At 36.7% G+C, this 24,720-nt stretch overlaps 1 protein-coding gene across 1 annotated transcript; it reads left to right on the plus strand.

The window, feature by feature from the left end:
- Positions 1–1,859: 1,859 nt before the first annotated feature.
- LOC140930032 (uncharacterized) lies at positions 1,860–24,213 on the plus strand. The gene is made up of 12 exons (XM_073379693.1): positions 1,860–1,896; positions 5,510–5,614; positions 7,059–7,489; positions 8,729–8,882; positions 9,661–10,097; positions 11,414–11,573; positions 14,656–14,832; positions 15,554–15,721; positions 16,781–17,208; positions 18,278–18,437; positions 19,099–19,295; positions 23,941–24,213. The coding sequence occupies exons 2-12, from the start codon at positions 5,545–5,547 to the stop codon at positions 23,953–23,955; spliced, it is 2,397 nt and encodes a 798-aa protein (XP_073235794.1). The 5' UTR covers positions 1,860–1,896; positions 5,510–5,544; the 3' UTR covers positions 23,956–24,213.
- Positions 24,214–24,720: the final 507 nt, after the last annotated feature.

A 24,720-nucleotide genomic window follows, 5' to 3' on the forward strand; every position in this document is an offset into this window, starting at 1 on the left:
GGGAATAAACTTTCACAAAGTCCCATACAAATTATTGATAATATTTTCGTTTTTTTGTTTTAGTACGGTCCAATGGAAATACAGTAGAACCCCGGTAGCTCGAACTCTGAAGGGAAATGAAAAACAGTTCGAGTTAGCGGGGGTTTGAGTTATCGGGGTCGATTGAAAAATTCAATTCGCCATGTTATTAGAATTGATAGTTACTGATTTCTCAGCACTTCAGTGTATGGTGCGGTGCAAATTTACTTATTTCATCAGAAAAGGTAACATGATCAGGCATTTTTAGATAAAACGTGATCTGTTCGTTTTAGTTTTAGTGTTTTTACCTTTTTACAATAAGAAGAGCTAATGGGATGGGATCTGAGTGGAGTTAAAAGAACCAGCATTCGAGTTACTGGGGTAAATTTCAGTGACTTTTTGATCAACGGAAAGGAAATTTAGTTCGAGTTAGCGGGGAATTCGAGCTATCCGAGTTCGAGTTAACCAAGTAAAAATGACTGGGAAGTGGAGTGAAATCCAAGGGAAATTGGACTCAGTTCGAGTTGGCGGGGAGTTAGAGTTATCGGGGTTCTACTGTACATTTTTTCAGACAATACTGTAATTCGGTGTACGTACCCTATGTATAGTAAAACCGGTAAACCAGATTACTCTTCTTTTTCATTCATTCCAATAGTTTAGTTTTTTAACAAAAAAAGAGGTTTTAATTGAACAAACACGATTTCTGAGTATTCTTATTCTTAACAATTCAGAGGCCAACTCACAAGGGCGCCCACTGTTTTGGCAGAAAAGTAAATACAGTAAGGAGAATCAAACCCAGAGGCTTCTTTGACGCCTTTCGCTTTGTCAGCTCATAAATCATATCATAATAATGTGTTTTTAAGGAATTTGCTCAGTTCTAGATTTGTATAGAGCTTTCTAATGTTGTTATTGCAGTTGTCCCTCTTGCTCCTCTTAATTATTGGGCTCGGCTCGGCTGCAGGTCACTAGCTTTGTTTAAAATACGTGATCTGCTGAAAAAAAAAATCGCAGTTGTTTTGTTGCTGCAGCTGTTCTTTTGCAAGAAACTGTGCTGGGCAATGATAACCGTCCCATGTGGACGTAGATAGACAGAACTCCTAGTTTGAATTATCGTGGACCTTTGTTTGAATTAATTAAAGTGCTCAAGTTACATCATAATAAACTATGAAAGAATGATTTTTGTTTCAGCATGATGACAGCTACAACGGTACCCTGATTCCGTGTAGGATAATACTTGTTGTGTAAACTTGAGGATTGTTCATACGATGTGACTGACACTTTGCATGGTGCAATGGTTATGGGTCTCGTCAGACTTCTTTGTTATATGTGTTTTATCGGTTTTTGGACTTTAAAGTGTACTGAACGTTCAGTAGCATGCATTCCCGCCATTGAACAAACTGACCAATGGAAACATCTTTTAAATTCAATTTGTCACAATTTGCGAACCAAAACTCAAAGATTGGCAACTGTCAGGGATCTCTTAACTTAAACTGTAGCACCGTTACGTTGTTTTCATACTTTTTTTTATTTTTTTGCATTGGCTGCTTTTATCACACTCTTCTTGTAATTATGATGCCACATACTGTACATAAACAAGCAACTTTATCTTAGTACACAAAAATGATAAACAAAATATGATTGCCAAAATCCTGATCCCTACTGGTAACCCTGTGGTATGACTGACAGATGCAAGTTCAAATTAAGTCGGAAAATCGCTTATGAGCATTGAGAGAAAGTCATTTGAGGTCATTTTTTATTACATTTAAGGGCTTTATTACTTTTCGTACCCCATTTGTAGCTTGAACAGGGCCATTGCACAGATACCGATCGCGAGTAGTGTGGTGCTTACAAGATCGCTCCCCGAGGGACACTGAAAAGGTGAGTTCATATACCAACTGTACAAATAAAACATAGTTCCAATTTAGAAGTTCGTTAACATGATTGTCTTTGCATTAAGTCTCTTAAACGTCGCAGAAAGAAATTTTAATTGCCTCGAAGAAACTTAGTGGAGCAAGTGATTATCAAATTTACACAGTCTTGAATAATAGAACCTTTCTTGCAAGGAACTGAACAAGTAGATTCATCGGCAATATGATATGACAGATTGTCTAAGGTTAATAAAAAAAAATAATAACTCGTGTTGACCTAAAAAATACGAATTAGAAGTCGTTTTGTGAGCTAAGGTATTAAGGTCACCGTTTAGCATTTATTTCAGAATTTCAAGGGAAAGCTATAAATTAAAACAGTTATTCACTTCAGAGAGCTATGTTTTGTAAATAAAATCGTGGCATTTAGTAGTTCAACTTGTAACATGAAGAAAGTACAAAGGACTTAATTCCTGGTTAATGAAACACAATAGATATATAATTGGGTACACGTTTTCGGGCCGTGAAACTTCAGTCCAGTTTAAATTACGATTAGGATTGAAAGAGATCATTGCCCTGAATTGGAAAAGAGAAACTGTTCCAATAGTTTTGTCTTTTTTCGATAGCTTTAACTTCCATTTAGTTCTTGGCTTACTTCCTTTTAAAACCAATCATTTTGTCAAAACAAATGTTTTCTCTGAAGATAAAGTTGCCAAGGAAATGCACAGTTTTAGCCAAATGTGAATTCAATCATCTTTGTGTAATAATTTTGCTGAACTTAAAGCAAATGTCATAAGCACAAGTTTCTCCAGATAAGTTTGTTTTGTTCATGTTCAATTTTATCCAGTTGTGGTAGTGGAGAATGAGAGTCGAACGCAGATCAACAAAGCAAATTGAGTAAACCTTTCAACGATTAACAAACAAATAATTTGTAAAATGAAAGGAACGCAAACGAATACTTTTTCTATGATCTGTGGCCGGTTTAATTAAATTTGATTACGTTATCTGGCTTAGATTGAGATTTACGACAACTTTTAGGTCTGCCGTGTTTATAATTAGTTATTTCAAGAAAATATTAAATATTCAGTGGCGATATGAAAAGTTTTTGTTTGTTCTGCTCTTTATACCTTCTTCACACTCTTCACAGTAAATATTGGACCTCGCTAAGAATTGAACGCGCTTTGATTAAACAATTTTTAAAATGCTTTTGTACTGATCGGCCTTACTTATGGAGTCGATACACGAGTAATCCAGTACGTGGCGCATTCACTGGGAACCAAAAACAAATTTTAGTTTAGATTGAAAGGAAAATTCAGATTTCACATGAAGGGTAGCCGAGTCACCCTATAAAGAATTTCAAGTTCATCTTGAGTTGCGAGTGTAATTCTTTTGTCTTTTATATTCAAACAGAGTGCTCTACATTTTAAGAAGCAAATTTAAAACGCACATTAAATGTTAAATAAATTGATATCATCTTAAAAGGGACGATAACACAAATATTAGTTTAGCGTAAAGATAGAATTAAGAGTTCATAAAACTTTTAAACACACAAAGTATACTGAAAGTAATTAAACGATAAACGCATGAAGACCAAGCGTGAAAATATTATCGCACGCAGGCAGTCAAAGCACTCACAGAATTTGGCACAGCGAATCAACACATTAAATATAATAAATTACAAAATGTAATGGTAACGCAAAATGTAATAAATTTTAACCCAAAAAGTCGAGGGTGTCTGTAAAACCAGGAACAGGCCCGGAACACCCCACAACACCCCCGGAACACATCTGGAACACCCCCGGGACACCCTCAGGCCCCCCGAACAACCTCTTGACGGGGTGGATCCCCGGAACACCTTTAATTACAAAAATTAGGCCAAAAAAAAACAACGAAAAACAAACAAAAAATCATCAATGAATCAAAAAATATTTTGATTCTTGTCTTGTTTTCTCTGATTTTGATATTTTGTCTTTGATTAAAAAGAAACATATTTTTTGTTTTAGTGTTTCATTTTCGTTGATTATCAAATTGGGCAGATATTTAGTGAAAATATTGTAAATGCTTCATGGGCCATCCACTTGGGTCTAATCGAACTCTTTTCTTTTATTTAGTTTATTTTTTTTCTTGACTTTATGAAGGCTCTTTGAGCTATATTTCAGACGAAAGGCTGGTAAGTATTCTTATAAAAGCCAACGGACTACTTTCTTAAAATCTTCAGAAGTCGTTAAGTTGTGTGAATTCGTCAATCTGACCCAATCTCCGTTTTCCACTTACAGATAAAAGATGCTTATTGATTCATTGGTGATATTTAAGGGGTTTTTTGGTTTTGTTATTTTTTTTTTTGCATAATTGTTGTTATTAAGGGTGTTGGGAGAAGGGGGGGGGTCTGTTCTGGGGTGTTACGAGCGTGTTCCTGGTTGTACGGACACCCAAAAGAGAATAACATTTGGCACAAAATGTAATATCGAACACGAAACAATGCATTAATGCAAACGAAATTGCTATTTTTTATTTCGAGAGCCATTATTATGGCTACAACGTCTCTTTTGAGTAATTAAAGTAACTAAGTAATTCAGTTATTGATTTCCATATGATAAAATATGGAATGGACTGGAGTGGTAAAACATGGACTAGAGTGATAAATCATGGAGTGATAAAACATGGAGTAATAAAACATGGAGTGACAAAACATGTAGAGTGATAAAACATGGAATAATGAAATAAAATACCAACAACTCTCTCTTAAATGACGCCTCTATCAGACGGACACTTCGTGTTCGTTGCTGCCTTTTTCAGTCATATTACTATAAATAATAATAGAAGGACAACGGACACTTGAGGAGCGCTTTTTTAGGGAAAATACTTCAAACAGAAATGTAGGAAATGACCATGGAAATGTCATGATCAGCTCCTACATTTTCGTTTTGAAGTATTTCCCCTGAAACTAAAAAAGCGCTCCTCAAGTGTCCGTAATCCGTCTATTTACAGTAATATGACTGAAAAAGGCAGGAACGAACACGAAGTGTTCGTCTTTAAGAGAGAGTTGACTGTACTTTGTTTTATTATTCCATGTTTTATCACTCCATGTTTTATTAGTCCATGTTTCACTACTCCATGTTTTATCACTCCGTGTTTTATCATTCCATGTTTTACTGCCCTATGTTTTATCACTCCATGTTTTTTTACTCCATGTTTTATTACTCCGTGTTTTATCACTCCATGTTTTATTACTCCATGTTTCATTAATCCATGTTTTATAACTCCATGTTTTATCATTCCATGTTTTACTGCCCCATGTTTTATCACTCCATGTTTTATTACTCCACGTTTTATCACTCCGTGTTTTATCATTCCATGTTTTACTGCCCCATGTTTTATCACTACATGTTTTATTACTCCATGTTTTATCACTCCATGTTTTATCATTCCAAGTTTTTTTACTCCATGTTCATCACTCCATGTTTTATCACTCTATGTTTCATTACTCTATGTTTTAACACTCCAGTCCATGTTTTGCCACTCTAGTCCATTCCATGTTTCATCATATGCTATCGTAGCGTAGTAAGCTAGCTTAGTAAGATGCGAAGGTGATGAAATACATGTTTCAAATATTGTTATTTCTTCAGACAAAAGGTGGTTTGTGGAAACATATACCGTAGCCATGATATTTGTTCTTCAAATTGCGATTCTGATTGTATGTTCAGCATCAGCCACAGCAATTCCATCGGGAGGTGAGTCAGTCAACCTTGCAGCATACTCAGGCCCTCAAGCTTGATGTCATAAACTAATAAATAACTGATATACAACTAATATGTCATAAACTACTAATATAATAACTATATCATTATCTGTTCCCCTTCTGAAAGGTATTTCAGGACTAATGAAACAAATAATTCAAATGAAACCGTGATTACAGTAAAATATCCTGACTAAGAACCTGGATTTTTCCAAGTTAGCCTAAACAGGTTCTTATATAAATGGTAGTTAGCACAAGTTTAGCCTATTTAGGTTCTTAAATAGGTTCTTATTTTCTGAACAAAACTGTAATAAAAAAAATAGCTAAGGGTATTAAGTGGTTCAGCATATTCCTCCACGTATAAAATCTGCATACCCGGCCATTACGTTGAGGTGCAAGTGAAATAAAGCAAAGAGGGTTCTTAATGTTGACTTATCTTACTTGCCCAAGTGCATGTACAGAATTTTTTCATAGATTTTAGAAATTAAGAACCTGTTTCAAATTTAAGGCTAAGCAGGTTCTTATATATAGAGGGGGCTTAACTGCATATTTTAGCCTAACAGGTCCTTGAAATCCAGGTTCTTAGTTGCGGGGTCTTACTGTAGTTAAGACTAGAAGGAGGAGATCTATTTGGCTATTTTACCATAGTGGCTGAAAACAAATCCAGCTATCCAAATTACAAGTACAGAGCTCTAACCGCTCTGCAACGCTACCTCCGGATAAATAAGAAGCAATAATTCAACCTTTTTCTATTCAAAAGTGTGTTAAACAGCAAGGCTAGAAAGAAAGGTGGACGCGACAGGTGAATGTTTACTCTGGGGTTAAATTTAATTTGTCCAAGTTTCCAAGACTAACGACAGTTTGAATACCACCACACTAAGTTAACTAGCTGCCAAATAAATATTTGAGTACGCGTCTCATATGTATTTGAGGGGGACGAACTGCTAAATAAGAACAGAAAGTTAAAGATGAACTATCTTTAATAGATCTCTTGTGTAGGAGTAGATGCTTAGAATGAAATCCTTTTTTTGTGCGTGATAAAAACGATAAGCCTCATTAATGACACACAGCTTAACGTATTCTTCTCGAGAAGTGTCACGTTTGATCAGTCCATTTAAAAACATACCCACAGAAATATTCTCCCCTGTCTCTTAGAATGTACATATTTTATTCTTTATAAAAAGGTTACATCATTTATTCCTCACTCAAAGAGCTTGCTGTGAAATAACCCATAGGGTGCTGCTAGCTGGCTATCTCCGAGTGACTTTAAAATTTATCGCAATTCAAGGCACATAAATGGAATTTCCTAACGAAGAATATCTGATAGCGCAAGCGCAGCTAACATGCGGGTGATTATACCCTTTATAAATAGTAATCTGACATCCTAAAACAAGATAATCCAATACTGTCATAACATCTTGATCTTAATGATGCTTTAGGTTCCTTTGATTGTGGAAACACACCTTTGGACATCACCATCATGTTTCCGTCTCTTGGACACATTGGACGCAGAGGCGACTTTGATAAAGTGACGACCAGTATTCGCGATCTCGTCGAACAGCTCTCTGCTCTCGAAAATAGATCTCACATCGCACTGGTTCAATTCGCTGAAAACAATGCAATTCGTTTTCCTCTTAGCGATGTAAGCACAGAGGAAAAGAAGAGTAAACTCTTTTCACAGTTGGATAACACTGGCGACGAGCTGGGCTCAAAGGATTTCATCAACAGCGCAATAAACATGGTGTGTACAGATATCTTCGGGGACGGTCAACACCGAGACACTGCTCTTGATGTCCTCATTGTCTTCACAAACCGGCAGGTGTCTTCTGATGATCCTGCAGAGACTGATGATGCCCTTGCAATTCTGGAGGTGAGTGTCATAACAGAGCCTTCTTGATTTGTATGAGCCCAGGCAAATGCTCGTTTACAATTTTATCATAAAGTTTCAGTTTACACAGGAAAAGTTTCGCCCAATGTAAGACAACGAATCCGAAATACAGTACCTGGAATCCGTAATCCACGGCGTAGAATCCAAAATCCAAGGCTGTCTTGGATTCCCTTTGGGGCGAGTAAAAGTTACCATTCCAAAAATAAATGTCAAATTTGTTATCTAACTTAGAATAACTTTAAAAATACAACTGAAAGCACCCATATACTAACGATAGCATGTTAGATATAGTAAAAACTTAACCTAGCAAAGGAAAAGACCAATAATAAAAGATAATGAATAAATAAAAGGAGAAAAAAAATAATTTAAATATATAAAAGGACTTCCTGATAGTAATGAAACAAACGTGTTTAACGTTTCAATGAAGGTGGTCTTATCAAGAAGGAAGCTGTTAAATTTGAACGTACTTAAGGAACAAAGTCTTATTATTATTCTCGTGTGGTTTGACGGCAAAAATGAGAAAAAATAATCTTTAAGTGTTGCATTTTTAAACCTGAGCCTGTACAGCCAAATGAGATCAGATTTACATGTACTAGTAGTTAAGTCTTTTTTGCGTCGCTACTTCTTAGGAGAGAGTATCAGAGAGAATCTAATTAAGACAATGGGAAATGGAAGAATTGTAAAATAATTTATAATTATTAAAAAAGTATTGAATACTTTTTTAATAATTATAAATTGCGTCCAAAACTTACCTTAAAACCGCCTTCAACGATCATTATCTGGTCTGCTTCGATTCTCCCTCATGCTTAAAAAATAACTATCTGTATATAAGAGGCAGTCCGGGTTAGTATAGGTAATAGCATGATTTGTGGTGATATTTGACATAAATACCACGAGTGATATTTCGAAATTGTTATACATAATTTCACGAGCCGTTAGGCCAGTGAAATTTGAGACAATTTTGAAATATCACAAGTGGTATTTATGCCAAATATCACGTACAAATCATGCTATTATTTATTAATACTACTACCCACAAAAGGTTTGTAATTTTCACATGTAGGTATTTCAAATTAAGCTGAAATACCACTGCTCTAAGCCAATCAAAGTACAGAAATTTCTCATGTAGTAGTATAAACGATTGAAGAAACTACCTTTCAGAAATACGTACACTTGTAATTGTAGAGTTTTTACACCAGGCAAATGTTTCTTTTTTCCAAGGAAAAAGGAATATATCGTGTTATTATCGGTATTGGGAACGAAATAAGTGAAGGATATCTGCAAAAACTTGCCGGAGGAAGGGAAGGAGCTGTAAAACTTGCCAACTTTGCAGCTTTGTCAGGAAAAGCAAATGACATCCACAATCTAACCTGCAGTAAGTAGTGATGAAGAACTTGTTGAATAATTACCCTACAAGGTCTAGGAAGTCATTGATTCAGATAAAATCTCCCTCCTGACGGAGATTAGATGATTAATTTTCAATAGCGGAGCCTTATTAAAACCTTTTCCCGTTTCTGATTAGCTGTAATTCGACGAATAATTTTGACTAGATTTGGAAGATGTTTGCAATTATTCCGTCAGTGGCGCTAAGGAATGAATATTGGGTTGAGCTTTTTTTACTGAGTATATCGCATAACTCAAGAAAATGGCCAAAAAGTTCGCAACTTCTGTGAAGGCGAAAAAAAGAATCGCAAAAACATCATTCGATGGACGTCAACTGGTTTTTGAGAAATCTCTGCTAGAAAATCAAATTAGTATATTTTTTGAAACACATTTGAATTTTTTTCCCTGCGAAATGACGCATGAGGAACAAGTGGAGAAATTCTATACTGATGATGCGTTACTACCCATTGTTGACATGTCATTTGAACACGCAGTAGACGGCGCGACTGGTCGTCTTTTTTTCCCCAGCGGCGACGAGCGAAAAATGAAAATTATGCAACTTTGACTCGCAAGAAAAAATTATGAGAATGCTTGCGGTCTTCACACGAAAGTGGTGTTATTTACAGCTAATTATACGTGAGAATTCTTAGTGTGCTAAGGCTAACTGATTTATCTTTGCCAACAGCTAGTCCGCACGAACCCTTCTACGTTTGGCTCTAGGTTCTGCCCGGTACAGTCAGTAAACTAACATTTTGAATCTTTTTCCGCAGATATGCTAAACTGTGAAGACCCTCCGTTGGACATATGCCTTGTTATTGATCAAACTCAAAGTGTCGGCAAACGCGATTATGGAATAATGATGAACGCCCTCGCGGAAAAATTCTTACCCTTGTTCACCATCAGTGAAGAGGCGACCCATTTCTCCGTTGTCACATTCGCTAATCAGGCAACCATACGAATACCTTTTAATCACACAGCGTCTTCACGTCTTCAGCAATTGGCAGATCTAATCAGCGATATGTCAAATGATGAGCTTGGCCGTCCAACAAGGACAGACAGGGCAATAGAAGCTGCTAATGAAGCCTTCGAAGAAGCAAACGGAGATCGTCGTCATGCTGCAAACGCACTGGTTTTGTTAACTGACGGAAAAACGCACGTTGATTCAAAAAATTTCATTGGGGATCAAGGAGTTTTAAACCCAATCATAGTAAGTATCTTTTATTCATTTAACAGTTATTGAAATGTATTAAAGAATTATTTAGACCGAGGAAGATGTTATCGTCCAAGGTGGATAAAAGCCTCTGAGATCTGCATAATTCTTCATGAGTACGAAAGCCTAATTCAATGATTGTTCGGCTATTCATTCAAAATTAAAGTTCTTAACAATCTTACCTTCTCTAAGACTTTCTTGGAAACATTTGCCTGTTTTTCGGAGCGGTTTCAGGATTTAAACGGATCTCAGCTTTTTCTGGCAGATACTTCTCATAAAGTAGTATAACAGAGAACTCTTTCGCTAGTTTTTTGAGTTTGAGTTTACTAGTAAGGAGGTTGTTATTTTATATTGGGGCAATATGCCATTTTGTCGGTGGTATATTACCTATATCTTCCAAAACTGGTGAGCGCGGGTGGATATGAAGAATTCAGCAGGTGCAAACAGACGCAACAACTCCCAACGTTATTGGCCCAACAATGTTACGAGTTGTTGCGTCCGTGTGGGCAGTGGTGTGCAAACAGATGCAACAACTCCCAACAATTTTGGGACCTGCAGTGCATCGTGGAAAGGACACAACCCATAAGACTTTAGAGCGAACCATGTGCAATCTACGTGCGAGGCCCCAACAATGCTGGAAGAGCTGTGCAAACGGGTCAAACTTTGTTGCGCTACGCTTCGGAGATCACGGAACAAAAGAAATGTTGGAAGCTGTTTCAAACTTTGCCAAACAACTCCCAACAACATGCAACAGTGTGAGCAAACGGACGCAAGGTGTAACATCCAACAATTTTGGGAGTTGAACGCATAATTGACCAGCTCCCAACATCAGTGGCTTCATAGCTCAGTTGGTTAGAGCTTCGCACCGGTATCGCGAGGTGACGGGTTCAAATACCGATGAAGTCGGGAAATTTTTTTCAGGCTTCTTACGCAATTGCAATTGCATAAATTGTGTTCACAATTCTGAGGATCATTCTTCACTTGATTTCATGATTTATTTCATATACATGCATCTACCACAATGTTTCGTCTGTTTGCAAGGCCTTTCTCTTGTTCTTGACCACAGATTTGTTCATAGAATGTTATTACGTATTTCTATATTTATATATCTGTTGTAAATGGAAAGAGAGAGAGACAGTGACGCCTTAAGGATAAACATTTAACTTAGTGTGTTCGCACTATTCTCCTCGTGGCTTTGTCACTCACTCGCGCACCCAACGAAACCACCAGCTCTGACGCAGGCTAATGAAAGCTAAAGACTCATGTTCTCAAAACGTAATCCTTACATCGGTCCACGGCGTCAAATTTTATAGGAGAAAAATGTTCATCGTGTGGTTGTTGGCATTGGTAGTAAAGCTAAACAGTACCGGTATCAACTGGAAGAGATTGCTGGCAACACTGATAATGTGATCGATGTACAGTCCTTTCAACAACTCTCAAAATCGCTTCGAAGACTCCGAGAAGTTACCTGCAGTGAGTATCATCATGTTTCAGTTTTTCTTAATCTTCGGCCAAACGGGCAACAAGAATGTGCACCTTGTTTGCAACATTGCTGCAGAACGAGTAGAATAGCGATGTAACGCGTTTTACCACCCACGTTCAAACCTGTTAACAACCTGATGATTTGTTGCAAGAAAGGTTTGGTGTGGATGGCAAAACTCGCAACATCCCTATTCAACTCGTTTTGCAATAATGTTGCAAGACAACGGTTGCAGGTTTTTTTTTTGCCCGGTTTTCCGTACCTTTAAGTTAATTTACATTGTATGTTGCATGTGACTTTTCTTATCTATATCGCAGTTTTATGGATGCTTATTAACAATTTTTATGCGCGCTCATTAGTTGCAAAATGTTGACATGGCGGAAAAGACAATGGAAATAACGTGATGAATGTGCATTTTCTGCATATAACAATACACATTCACTTTCTGTGATCCATTATTGTTTATTTTATAGACGCCTGTAAAGGCAGACGCCAAAGTTATAAAATATATATAGTAGCCTAATTTCCGAGGGCTTCTTAAAAATAACGACCGGGTGCGAAGCGTGAGGTTATTAGTTCTGCATTGTTTTAGAACTAGCCAATTAGAGGAGCAGGATCATTATTCTGCGGTGCCACCCCAGTGACCTGCTCTTTCATTTATTGAAAACAATAACCTGAGTATTGAAAAGGTGCATTATTATCTTATTCACGATACCCGCCCTCTTTGCACGCACTCTAGGATCGATGGGATAAAAGCTATGTCACGTGGTGTTTCATGGGGCAAACAAGTGATAAAATTTCCCAGTACGAGTAATCGCGGTCGAATTTATTTATTCTATCAAAACGTGACGACGATTTCATAGTCATGCAAAATGTACATATCGAGTTTTTGCAAGATTTACGTCATTACTGTTTGCTATAATTACTACTACGGTCGCTACTGCATACAAAAAAATAACAATTATCACTTCCACCCATATTTTGACATTATCGTCTTTAAGATGAAAAGGTCTTCATTTCCTGTTGTGTAGAATAAACAAACTCAACCTCGATTATTTCCATTGGCATTTTTTTTACTTGTTTTCGCCATTATCTGTTCCATTCACGCAAATTTATAATCAACGGATTGAAACTGGTATAGTTCCAAATATATTAAAACTTTCACAGGTTACTCCAGTCTCCACTGAGCAGGCCGTCTTAGAAATTACTGACTCACGTAAGAAGGCTGTGGATAAAAAATTGGTCACCTGCGATATTTTTCTTGACTTTTCAAAGGCATTTGACACAATTAACCATGATATTCTGTTATCGAAACTCTATAGGTATGGTATACGTGGAAATCCTCTCAGATGGTTTTTAAAATACTTATACAATCGTAATCAAGTTTTCAAAATTGGTGACACTATATCAAGCAGTCAGACCATTATCTGTGGTATACCTAAAGGGTCAACTTTGGGTCCATTGTTATTTCTGCTTTATATTAACGATTTGCCAAACTGTTCAAGCAAACTATCCTTCCGAATCTTTGCTGATGACACTAATATGTTTATAAAAGTAATAATCTGCATAACCTTGAGTCAGTCATGAATGAAGTATTTAAGTCAGTAGTTAAGTACTGTGCCATTAACAAATTATCTATAAACTTTTTAAAGACAAATTACATCCTAGTCTCATCCTCAAGTTTAAGTGGAAGTATAAATGTATATATCATCAAGATCAAAAGCTAAATAAAGTACCTGGGTGTGTATAGATCAACACTTACACTGGGGACCTCAAATCTGCATACAATGAAACAACTGTATTACTCTTTCATCTATCCCTATTTAACCTGGGGAAGTGCTTGCAAAACTAGGCTGAATAGGATCAGGACTAAGCAAAATAAGTGCATTCGTTCAATTTTTTTTTGCACACAGTAGAAAGAATGTTAAGTCTTACTACAATTTATTGGATATCCTCAAATTTGATAACATTTTCAAACACAAAGTAGCACTCTTTGCACATAAAATCATTAAAGATCCAACAGGCATCCCAACAATATTTTCTGGAACTCTACCTCTAGCTTCCTACTGCCATAGTCATTATACTGTTTTTTCTAATCTTAACTTCCATAGGCCACAAATAAATAATAACTATGGAGCTTCCCCTTTTTCTTTCATTGCATCGAAAATATGGGAGACTATTCCACTGGAACTTAAAAACTAAGTTACTACCGCTTCTCTAAACACTTCAAGTTATATCTGCTTCATTCGCAATGTGTTTCGTAGAATATATTGATTTAGTAAAATCCACTTAGTGGTCTATTATCAATGCTGCGTTCTGATTTGTTGAGCTACTACTAGGCTATATGTTATAGCTCACTAGTAGCGAAAAGCGCCGGATTTTGGGCGGCAAAAAAGGATTAAAGTCTAGCTTTAGCTAGCTAAAGTTGTTTTGTCTCGATATTTTTGACCCACTAGTTGAATTTTACTAAAACAATTATTCCTCTCGGCCTCATGGACTCAGAGTCAATAGCCCATTCGGCCGTCGGCCTCATGGGCTATTGACTCAGAGCCCATTCAGCTTCGAGGAAAAATTGGTAATTAGTTTACTTTAGTTTAACCACTTTTAGCCATGTTTTGTTGTTGCTTTTTGTTGTTGTTGTTGTTGTTGTTGTTTATTGTTTTCTTTTTGTTTTTTGTTTAATACCCATCAATATTGTTACTTTAAAACCTTTTCTCTTTGTATAATTAATTTTCACTGCGCTTTTTGTCTATGCCAGCTAGCTTAACGTGGGAGTGACCAACCCGGAAGCATCAGCTACTTTGGTCACTGCGCACATCTTAATTCCTTAATTTCTTGTTATCTTTATTTCTGACATTTTTCCGTAAGGTATTTATTCAAATTCCAATACCAATGTAATCAATATGTTAATTGTGTAAAAACAATAAAATCTGAAATCTGAAATCTACCCCCTGAGAAACCACGTGACATCGCATTTATCCCATCAGTCCTTAAGCGCCTGCAAAGATGGCGGGTATCGAGAATAAGGTCCATTCAGGTAAAGCAAGTCTTGCTCTTTTGCAATGACTTTCAAAGGTTTGGATGGAGGATATTCTCCTTGGAGTTCATGGACGAAGTGTTCTGCATCTTGTGATGGAGGAATTCGCTGGCGCAACAGAACCTGTACTCACCCTGCCCCAAAGCATAGGGGAAAAAATTGCACCACAATTGGACCGAGTGAGGAGTCAGGAATGTGCAATACAATGGACTGTGGTAAGTGCAAAGTAAGATAATGCAAACTTGGAACGGAGAAAAAGTAACGGTTGGAATTTGTACGTTTTAAAGAAAATGTTCATGTGGGTTAAGATCAGAGGTAGTATTAGAATCGTAAAGAAAGCTACAACCCTGGTCAAAACGTCTTGGGACACTTGAGGAAATTAGGCACAAAGACGCACTTTGTAAAATTAACTCATATTCTACCTCTTAAAACAGCTTGGGGATGATGTTATAAGGGGCTATTTCTGCTGTCCCCCTCTACCCCAAGCAGTGTTGATTGTGTTGAATTAAAACTTGAATGCATAACGTCAACATTGTGCCGAGGGGAAAGGGGGGAGGGAAGACGCCTCAATTTGACGAGCTATTGCGTTAGTTTCCCAAGAGTTTTGACCAGGGTTGTAGTTGAAGTACTGTTGTCTTCCCTCTTCTCACTGTGACCCCAAAGTGCCTTTGAATAATCTTCGAATTGTATAAAAGTATTTCTAGATGGAGCGTACAACCTAAAAACGCAGCAGTTCTCTGATACCCAATATGTATTGCTCTCCGTTCCTCTTTTGACCTTTTTTCGAATTGTTTAAAAGTATTAAGATGACGCGTATTGCTACTGGAAATACAAAGATTCCCTGATTCAAAATCTGTATTGCCCTGTGTTCTCTTTTCCATGAAAAAACCTTGTTGGGAAACTTAATAAAACGAGGCTTTTTTGTGCATTTGAAAGGTCATGACGGGAACTTTACAGAATGGACAGAATGGTCGAATTGTAGCAAAGATTGCGATGGTGTGCAAAACAGGTATCGTTTTTGCACACACCCACCTCCTGAGGGACTTGGTAAGAACTGCACAGGAGACGCAAATGAAACCAGACCCTGTGGCGAACAATGCAAAGGTAATAATATAATACAAAATAAGTAGTCTTCTTCCTCTCACTTCCCTTTTCAGAATATATGAAATTTGTTACTGAAAGAAATTGAGTGGTGTAACGAGAAATTTAATCGGATGATGGGAGCACCCTCACCCTTTTGCGATAATGACGCCTTTGCTTAAATTTATTCCAAAGTTAGATTCATACTTGGTGTCTCAGCAAACAGGAAATGAAGCTTAATAGTAGTAGATTGTTTAATTTGCATAAAAAGCGCGCGTGGTGTTTCGTTGATAAGGATTAAAAACGTGCACATTACTGACTACTCTTTTTACTACTGCTAAAAATAATAGTATAAATAATAATAATAATAATAATAATAATAATAATAATAATAGTGATGATGATGATGATAATCATGGTATTAGTTTGTGCATTAGATCTGTTAGGTTCTGCAAAAATACCAAGAAACGTTTTGGACATTTAGTTTGGCTGTATATGAAAGATGAAAAAGTTTAAAGCATCCAATAGTTGTAATAGTAACAACAACAACAGCAACAACAATTATAATAATGATAATAATAATAATAATAATAATAATAATAATGATGATGATGATGATGATGATAATGACAATGACAATAATAATGATTATTCAGTGACCAATCAGGTTAATAACCAGAGTTTATTACCATTAACTGACGTGATACAACTCAAGTTGACTCTAAAAATGACTACGGCGGAGATTGTCGAAGCGTCAGTCATTGTCAACAATAGTCCAATTCAGGACTACTCCCACACGGAAGATCATACTCATCCTACTTACGACGATGTAACACGGGACGATTCGCAACGACGATTTTTAGGGCAACACAGCGTTGCAATGCTGGAACAATGTTGTAACCATTCGAAACAATGTCGCAACAATGTTGCAATGATGTGTTGCACTAAAACTCGTAGTTGCGAATCGTCTCGTGTAACATCACCGTTATGAAATGATAACAATGATAAGGAAAGTAGTAGAAGACAGTGAGTAATACAAGTAGTTGAAAAAGAGAACTAAAATCGCGTGTTCTTATTTCTCAGGGAAGATTCCTTGTGAGGATGGTATTGATCTCGCTTTGTTAATAGACAGTTCCAAAAGTATTCAGAAAAAGAACTACAGAAAACTTTTGCGAGAAATGTTGCCCACATTTCTGCGAACAGATGAAATGGCCAACAACCAAACGCGAGTTGGAGTGGTTACGTTTGATCGCGATGCAGAAATACTAGACAACTTCACAACTTATGTAAGCCACGACAAAGAAGACCTCATTGCTTTGATTGAGAGTCAACCTATAAGGCTTACATTTAAGACGCGCATCGACTTTGGACTGAATAAAGTCTCCGAAATGTTGTTTTCTGTCAAAGGTGGTGATAGAACAGAAAAGCCAAACGTACTGGTTGTCTTTTTTGATGGAAGACCATTTCCCCCCAAAAAAGTCGACCTCGATAAGGCATTACCTCCGCTTCGAGTAAGTACACAGTGCATTATACTACTACATGAAAAATTTCTGCAATTTGATTGGCTTAGAGCAGTGGTATTTCAGCTTAATTTGAAATACCTAAATGTGAAAATTACAAACCCTTTGCGGGTAGTAGTATAAACAAATAAAAGCATGATTTGTAGGTGATATTTGGCATAAATACCACTTGTGATATTTCAAAATTGTCTCAAATTTCACTCCCCTAACGGCTCGTGAAATTTCGTTTAACAATTTTAAAATATCACTCGTGGTATTTATGCCAAATATCAGTACAAATCATGCTATTACCTATACTAATTTTCCTTGGGCTCTTGGTTATTTCATCTTCAGATAGTTTGACAAAAAAAAAATTTAGAAGGGGTACAACTATATTGAGAGATAAGATAGTTTATAGCAGACATGCCGATTTTAAATCAATACATTTTGATAGCTTTCGAGTATCAAAATCACTTTAAAGCTGTTAGAAAGGGTTATACAGTACCGACAAACTTAACGTGTAGAAGCAAAGACCTCATTGTAATGAGTTTGTCGTCCCATGTAAGGGAATCCAAGACAGTCTTGGATTCTGGATTCCAAACATTGGATTCCGGATTCCAGGTACTGGATTCCAGTTTATTCGTCAGGTGAACCTGGATTCGGATTCAAATCTCTAATGGGACTCTTTAAGCCGTATTCCGGATTCCACAGAAAAAAGAATTGCTGGATTCTGGATTCCACGAGCAAGAATATCCCCGATTTCGGAATCCAAATTCCGTTTGAAGGAGCGAAATTTTCAGTCATTCTGACGATCAAGTTTGGTTTTCGTCTCATTGACTAATCTCCGCTCCTGGTTGCCGTGATGACGATGATTCTCTGTCAGTGAACTTGGATTCCGGATTTCAATCTTTGTCGGATTCTGGATTCCCTGAGCTGTATTCCGGATTCCACAAGAAAAAAATTTTGGGGATTCCGGAAATGGGGCGAGTCTTAGCTTAATTCTTTGACAAAATGCTAATAACGTAGCAGCCTAGTTCTTAAACAGAGTGCTAATAACGTACCTTCTTCTTTTTGTCCATAGACCAAAAACAAAGCTCAGGTGGTATTCGTCGGTTATGGGAAACGAGTTAATTTCTCGCTGCTTGAGAATCTTGCTGGACCAGAAAAGGTGGTCAGGCTTAATGAACTGCGAGACTATACAAACAACGGAACAATAATGGACCTCGTGGAAAAAATTTGTGGTAATGAAGCATTATCTTTGATATTTGTAAAACAGACATGACCCAGACTTCTTCCTTTCGCAAAGAATGTTGTGGGCGGACCTACTATAATGAATTCTGCACAATGAAAATTATACATACTTGTACTTTGGGTGGTTTCTTGGGAAATAACAAGGCAGGTGGTGTTGTCCAGTCATGCGCGACATCATCAAACTTGATATGACATTACATCATATCACAGTATATCACTTCACATCACATCCCATCTCATTACCTCACACCACATCACATCACATTGCATCACAGCGTACCAAATGACATCACATCACAACATATTGCAGCACATCACATCATGTCATCACCTCACATTACATCAAATCACGTCAAATCATATCACAGCACATCATGACGTATCATATCACATTTTAGAATCAAATGGCGCTAACCCCCAAAACATATAGATTTGTACTGCACTAAAGAACATGCACAACACATTTCAGGTCTCCACCTCAAGAAACTTGCCTCAGATTTCATGTTTGTTCCTTCGTTTTTCGAAATAAAAGGAAAGAAAAGAAATTTTTATTGATCATTTACGCCATAGAACGTATTCAGGAACTTGACAATATTGTAGATAGGACTTAAAGAAAAATATTGTGCCTCTTCTTATTATAATTTTAAACAGAGATTGATGGCCTTTACGCCCCCTGGAGTGAGTGGTCGGTCTGCAGTGATACGTGTGGCAATGGTGTTCAGATACGAAGCAGAAGCTGCACTGCTCCACCCCCGCAAGAAGGAGGAAAAGATTGCGTTGGACCGCCTGATGAGGTCAGGGAGTGCAACATGGGAGCATGCGCAAATAACTTCATTAGCAGTGATGAGGTAACTACCACGCCAATTTCTCCTTCACCGCGCTCAGCGATACTAAATAACTCTGCTTTCGCGGTTTTTTTAGGGAAAAGATTTATTGTAGGTACGAGGGAAGTGGGGTGTACCTGGGAGAGCCCTTCGCAAAGAGATCCTATGACAACAACAACAAGTTTATTCAGTATTACCACTTTGTACACAGGTGTTACCGATTAAAATAACAATAATAAACAGCTGAATTTAAGGAAATGAAGATATGATGGAAAGGTAGAATTAACTATGTGTCTTTCGTCTTTCAAATGCTTGAAAGATGAAATTAGCAGCTAGCCTGCTGATATGTGAATCAGTATTGTTAAAAAGAAATCAGACTTTATCATGGATATTGTAATTTGTAAATAATGTATTTTGGTCATTGATTTTAATAGAAAGAGTCTTTCTCAAATCATTGTATTGATCACAGTGAAATAATATGTGCAGTTTATTTTTAACCGAATTTTGGTTGCAATGATCACAGATTCTAAGGTCTTCAAGAGTTTTGGGGATTCTAAATCTTCCAGTTTCTATTTTTAAATTATGATTTCCTATCCTAAATTTGGAAGCTACACGCCTATTTTCAGGATTCCGCATATGATTGATGAATTCAGAGTGATTTGAATTTTAGTTTTTTATTTGTTCTTATCAAATTTAGCTGGTGGTTTTTCAGATGTTTTGACAAATTATTCTCAGCTTTGGATAGGAAAGTAGAAGGGTTTTTAAAGTTAACTGATTGTTTATGAATATTAAGTTGTGTACTCAAAAGATTTATTTTATTTATTAGACCTGATTTATTTTCTTCGGCCATTTTATCCGATATGTTTAAGCAGAGTTCAGCGACGCTGTCAGGGGGTTGATTTTCAAGGTGAATCCAAAACTTGAAAATGTTCATTGTTATTTGTAAATTTAGAGATAACCATAAAATTGTGTTTATCTATTGCGGATTTTCTACTTTTCTTCTGAAATACAATAACTTTGGTTTTAGTTGGATTAATCTTAAGAAGCCAATCCTGACAATATTTTGATAGTCTGTCAAGACTTCTGCCGAGGTAGATATTAGAAGTAAATCATCGGCATAAAGTAGACAGTTTAAAGGTCAAATGAACCAAGAGATTGACATATTTTTTTTTGTCGCTTTACCTTCACCAAACACTAAAAGAACCATCCTAGGTGAGATTTGGGCAAAGATTTTTCTTCCCAAGCCTTTATAGAAAGATAAAAGATTAAAATTCGAGCATTTCCGAAAACTTCACGAAAACGTTTCTGAAATGGCCGCGTAATAGACTGGAGACTACGTGACGTCAATGTTGGTCTTTCAGGGAGGAAAAAGGTTCTGCGCAAGCTTCTGCGCATCCCTTATAGCCTGCGTTTGTTTGTCTCGTTCTGTGAGAATTCTGACTGAGACTGAATGAAATACACGAGGTGCGAACGTTTGCTCCATGTAAACGCTTTTTTGTTGTTGTTGTTGTTGTTGTTTTTTCGTCACTTGAAAATTACTTTAGATTCAGAACAACCAATGTTAGAGTAAAAACAGATCATCCGTCAGTCTGTAGAGGAATAAAACGTTTTGAACATTTCCAAAGAGGTTTGTATTTTTCTGATAATTCTGCAGTCGATTTGTGAATTGATTTTGTGTCCAGTGCTTCGCCTTCTTTCGCCGGACTGAATTAAAACCCGCTTGCCCAGATTTATTTACCTTTGCAGAACCAGCTTTATCCTTGTCTTATGTCAAAGAACCGTAATGATAACGCTTGCGAGTGAACAAACTTGAGCGCTTAAAACTTCCTCGGAACTTTAGAGGGCCAGCAAGCTTACTCGAGAAGAAAAGACTAGTTCGATCATTTTTCTGTTGCTCAAGTAATGATAGTCAGATCCTTTTTTCTTTAGTTTTTTCAGTTTTACATAGTTTTGTTATCTTTCTGTACGCGAATTTTCCTTTCTCTAGCTGTGAAGTAGCGGAGAACGACAACTGCCGGCAGTGACTCCAAAACAATCAACTCTTTGCCCGTAAACAATTGCTGGAGCTGGATTTGACTGAAGGGAGCAAAACAAATCCTTATGGCCAATTTTCTGATTCAGTTCGCTGAGTCTAATTTGCTTGAATGAAGACCCTCGCATGGACCAGTTATTACTAAAAAAAAGTAGCTAATCTAGTTAAGTAGTCGGAATCATGGCTTGGATGCGACGCTTGCAACTGATCTTTTTCTTTTAAGATCTTTAGGTAAGTTGTTTCCAGACAGAAAATTCACTTCTTCTTTGTCATCAGGTATAAGAGCCTTAAGCCTTATGTTTTTTTAATGAAAATTTGTTGTTTTGCAACCTTATTGAAGCTTTTTTTAGTTCACTTAAGCTGAATTTTATGCGTGATGAAATTGTTCTTTGCTTGTCGCATCTCTTTGCCAGCTTAAAGTGGCATCTATGGTCCTTAAAGTGACCGCAATCGGTAATTAAATCTTATACATAATTGGAAAGAAGTTTTTGCAATAATGTAACTTTAACTTTGTTTGAAGGAAACCTTACTTTCGAGTTGGTTTTTAACAGGTGTTATGTATGTTGAACTTGACAACACAAATCAAAATTAATCTGCGCGAAACGATCAAGTTTAAAAAACTATGGTTGCTTTGAAACCGATCTTGGGGAAGATTTACTAGATAAAGATTAACTCTTTTTCTGCCCACATATCAACGCCAAAACTTCTACATTGAGGATTTTGTTTACATTTTAGTGATCTGCGTAGCTAGAAGGCGCCGATCGAGCGTGGGTTTAAAATATCAGCTCGAGTGCGACAAAGTTCAGTGACTTCAAACACATTGTGGGCAAACTTGAATTTCTTTGGGCAGATTATTATACAAAGATATTTTGTTTTTGTGTCCACGGTGGAGCTCCGGACCTTATATATCCAGGAACTTCCTTCTATGAACACATTTTGTGAATGCATCTTGAAAAAACTCGGACTTACACACGCACATTTCCAATACAACTCAAGGAAACGATTAGTAAATGTCGTTAAAGTCAGTTTTACTATGATGTATTCTTCGAGAAAATTAAATAATAAGAAGGTTATAACCACAACTTGCAACTTTTGAAGACAAATTGCCTGTTCTTTCCAGGTTTATGGCCGCACAAACCACTTCTGCGCCAAGTCGACTCGAAAAACTCTGTTTTGAATTTCCCGCTTTCTTTCACCTGACCAACATTGACGTCACAAGCTGTTTTTTCCGACAATTTTTCCGACCGCTCTACGAAGATGAGGGCCAAAAAAACAGCAATTTTTAGTTGCGAATATCTCGGAGATACTTGCTTCAATTGAGCTGAAACTTCATAGTATGTTTATTTGGTTCATTTTAAACACATTTCACTAGAATTGAACTAAAATAAAAAATGTCAAATTTTTGGTTCATTTGACCTTTAAGTGAGAACCATCTGGTAGTAAGATAGAATCTTTAGCATTGTTATTTAGAATGAAGGGTAGGTCGTTTAGATAAGGGTTAAATAGAAGCGGCGACAGAATACAGCCTTGTCGTACACCTTTATCATAGTTGAAAAATTCTGATCGAGTATAATTATCTTTCACACAACGTATTGAATGGGAATACATGCTGGAAATTATTTTGTAAAAGGTGCCACCTATGTTATATTTCAACAGTTTGTAAAGTAAACCTTGGTGCCAAATTGAGTCAAATGCCTTTTTAAAATCAACAAAACAAGTATAAAGTTTACTTCTGGGGGAGTGGGTAACATGTTAGTCTATTAACGTTCTTAAACTAAAGATATGCTCAGACGCACGATGTCCGGGCAAAAAGCCAAGGGATATGACGAGATAAACGGGCTTGGTCACGTGTAATGACTTTTAGAGCACAATATAATAAAAAATTTCGTTAAAGGAACCTCTTTTATTTATATATCAATTTGTGAAGTACATTACCACAAAGCTATAAAAGGGACCGTAATTGAATTCACAACTTAGTATCCTTATTGTCATTTCATATAGTTCCGCTAAACGGGTTTGCAAACTTGAACGATGGGAAAATTTGAGGGCGGAGCTGACATCAAAATTGAGGTGAATAGGCGTGTGCTTATTAGTCATCACATGACTAAAGTTGTCAAACTTATCATGAAGGGAATGTACGCCGTTTAATCATCAACGATCGTCGCGACTTCGATTTCGTCGGGAATTCCCATACAGAGTTACCTTTATCTTAGAAAAACAAGATTAAAAATACGCTTTAGAGTTATGGGCTTAGAGGGTCCCCGCTGTATAAAATGTTGCCGGAGATTAAGAACACCAGATACCAGTTTGGAAGAAAGTCAGCCGTGAAACCTAACACGAAGCGTTCCATGGATTCTTTAGTAAACCGTCTAACCTTTAAATACGACTTAGCTCCTTAATTTCTTTAATTTTTTATTGTTATTCCAAGTACTGTAGCGTGCTTTTTTGCATTCATAATTTTGTAAGATAGGATATGTGTGTTGATCTTATGAAATAAAGACTAATTGTTATTATTATTAATTTAAACATTACTATTATTGTTATCATTATTATACGAAACTACACATGACGTGTATCTACTCCCTCTAACTTGATTACTTCCTTGAAGTCATTGCTTTGAAATATTTGCCTTTTTAGGTTAAAGAGGAATAAAGCTCAGGATAAAGCCACACCGAAAAACACTGATGATTCCGTACGAAAACATTGGGGATTTTTATATCTTAAGGGTGCAATGGTGAATGGGACTTGAAGGGGTTTTTGGGATTATTGGAGGTCATGGTTACTATTTTTTTAATGACGAAACAACTCGAACGTTTTCTTTTTTTTTTTGTGATCTGATCATCTTAAGGGTCTGTCAAAGCAGTGTCAAAGGTCCTCTGATTTTGTTTGTTTAAACGCACTTGTATTTTTTTACTCTTTTGTTAAACCTATTTCATATGCGTCTTTTTCGCTGCCATCGTCGTTAAGGTTGCTTGAGTTCACTCCTAAGAGAATGTTTTGTTTACACAGTATTAATTATGTTCGCAGCCGCTCGGGCCGGAGTCACGTAATCCATGGAGGGAAGCATTGCGTGACTTCTGCCCGAGCGGCTGCGAAGGAGACTTGTACGGTTTACACAGAGGTATCTACATTAGGATCGGGGCTATAGAAAGCGTCTTCAGTTGGTATGGTAGTTGAGTTTACTTTGACTTGAAAAAAAATGTAATTTATTGTACAGGAAAAGAGCAAACTTATGCTTTATGAATTCGTTTGTAAAAGAAAGTAAGGAAAGGAGAAGATCAAGTCTCCAGCTTTTAAATTCACACGCATTCTTCGATTTGTTTTGTTCGTAAATAGATGTTTCGTTGTGTCATGCAGAGCAAGAGCTAAAAACTTAATAAATCAATACAAATATATAAGTTAATAAAAATAACAACA

This window comes from Porites lutea, chromosome 1 (genome assembly GCF_958299795.1).
Source record: "Porites lutea chromosome 1, jaPorLute2.1, whole genome shotgun sequence".
Taxonomy (NCBI): domain Eukaryota; kingdom Metazoa; phylum Cnidaria; class Anthozoa; order Scleractinia; family Poritidae; genus Porites; species Porites lutea.

Coding starts and splice junctions, on each gene's coding strand:
- LOC140930032 (XM_073379693.1), top strand. CDS start 5,545: ATGATATTTGTTCTTCAAATTGCGATTCTGATTGTATGTTCAGCATCA. Junction 11,574..14,655: donor ACTCCGAGAAGTTACCTGCA/GTGAGTATCATC, acceptor TGACTTTCAAAG/GTTTGGATGGAGGATATTCT. Junction 15,722..16,780: donor CTGTGGCGAACAATGCAAAG/GTAATAATATAA, acceptor CTTATTTCTCAG/GGAAGATTCCTTGTGAGGAT.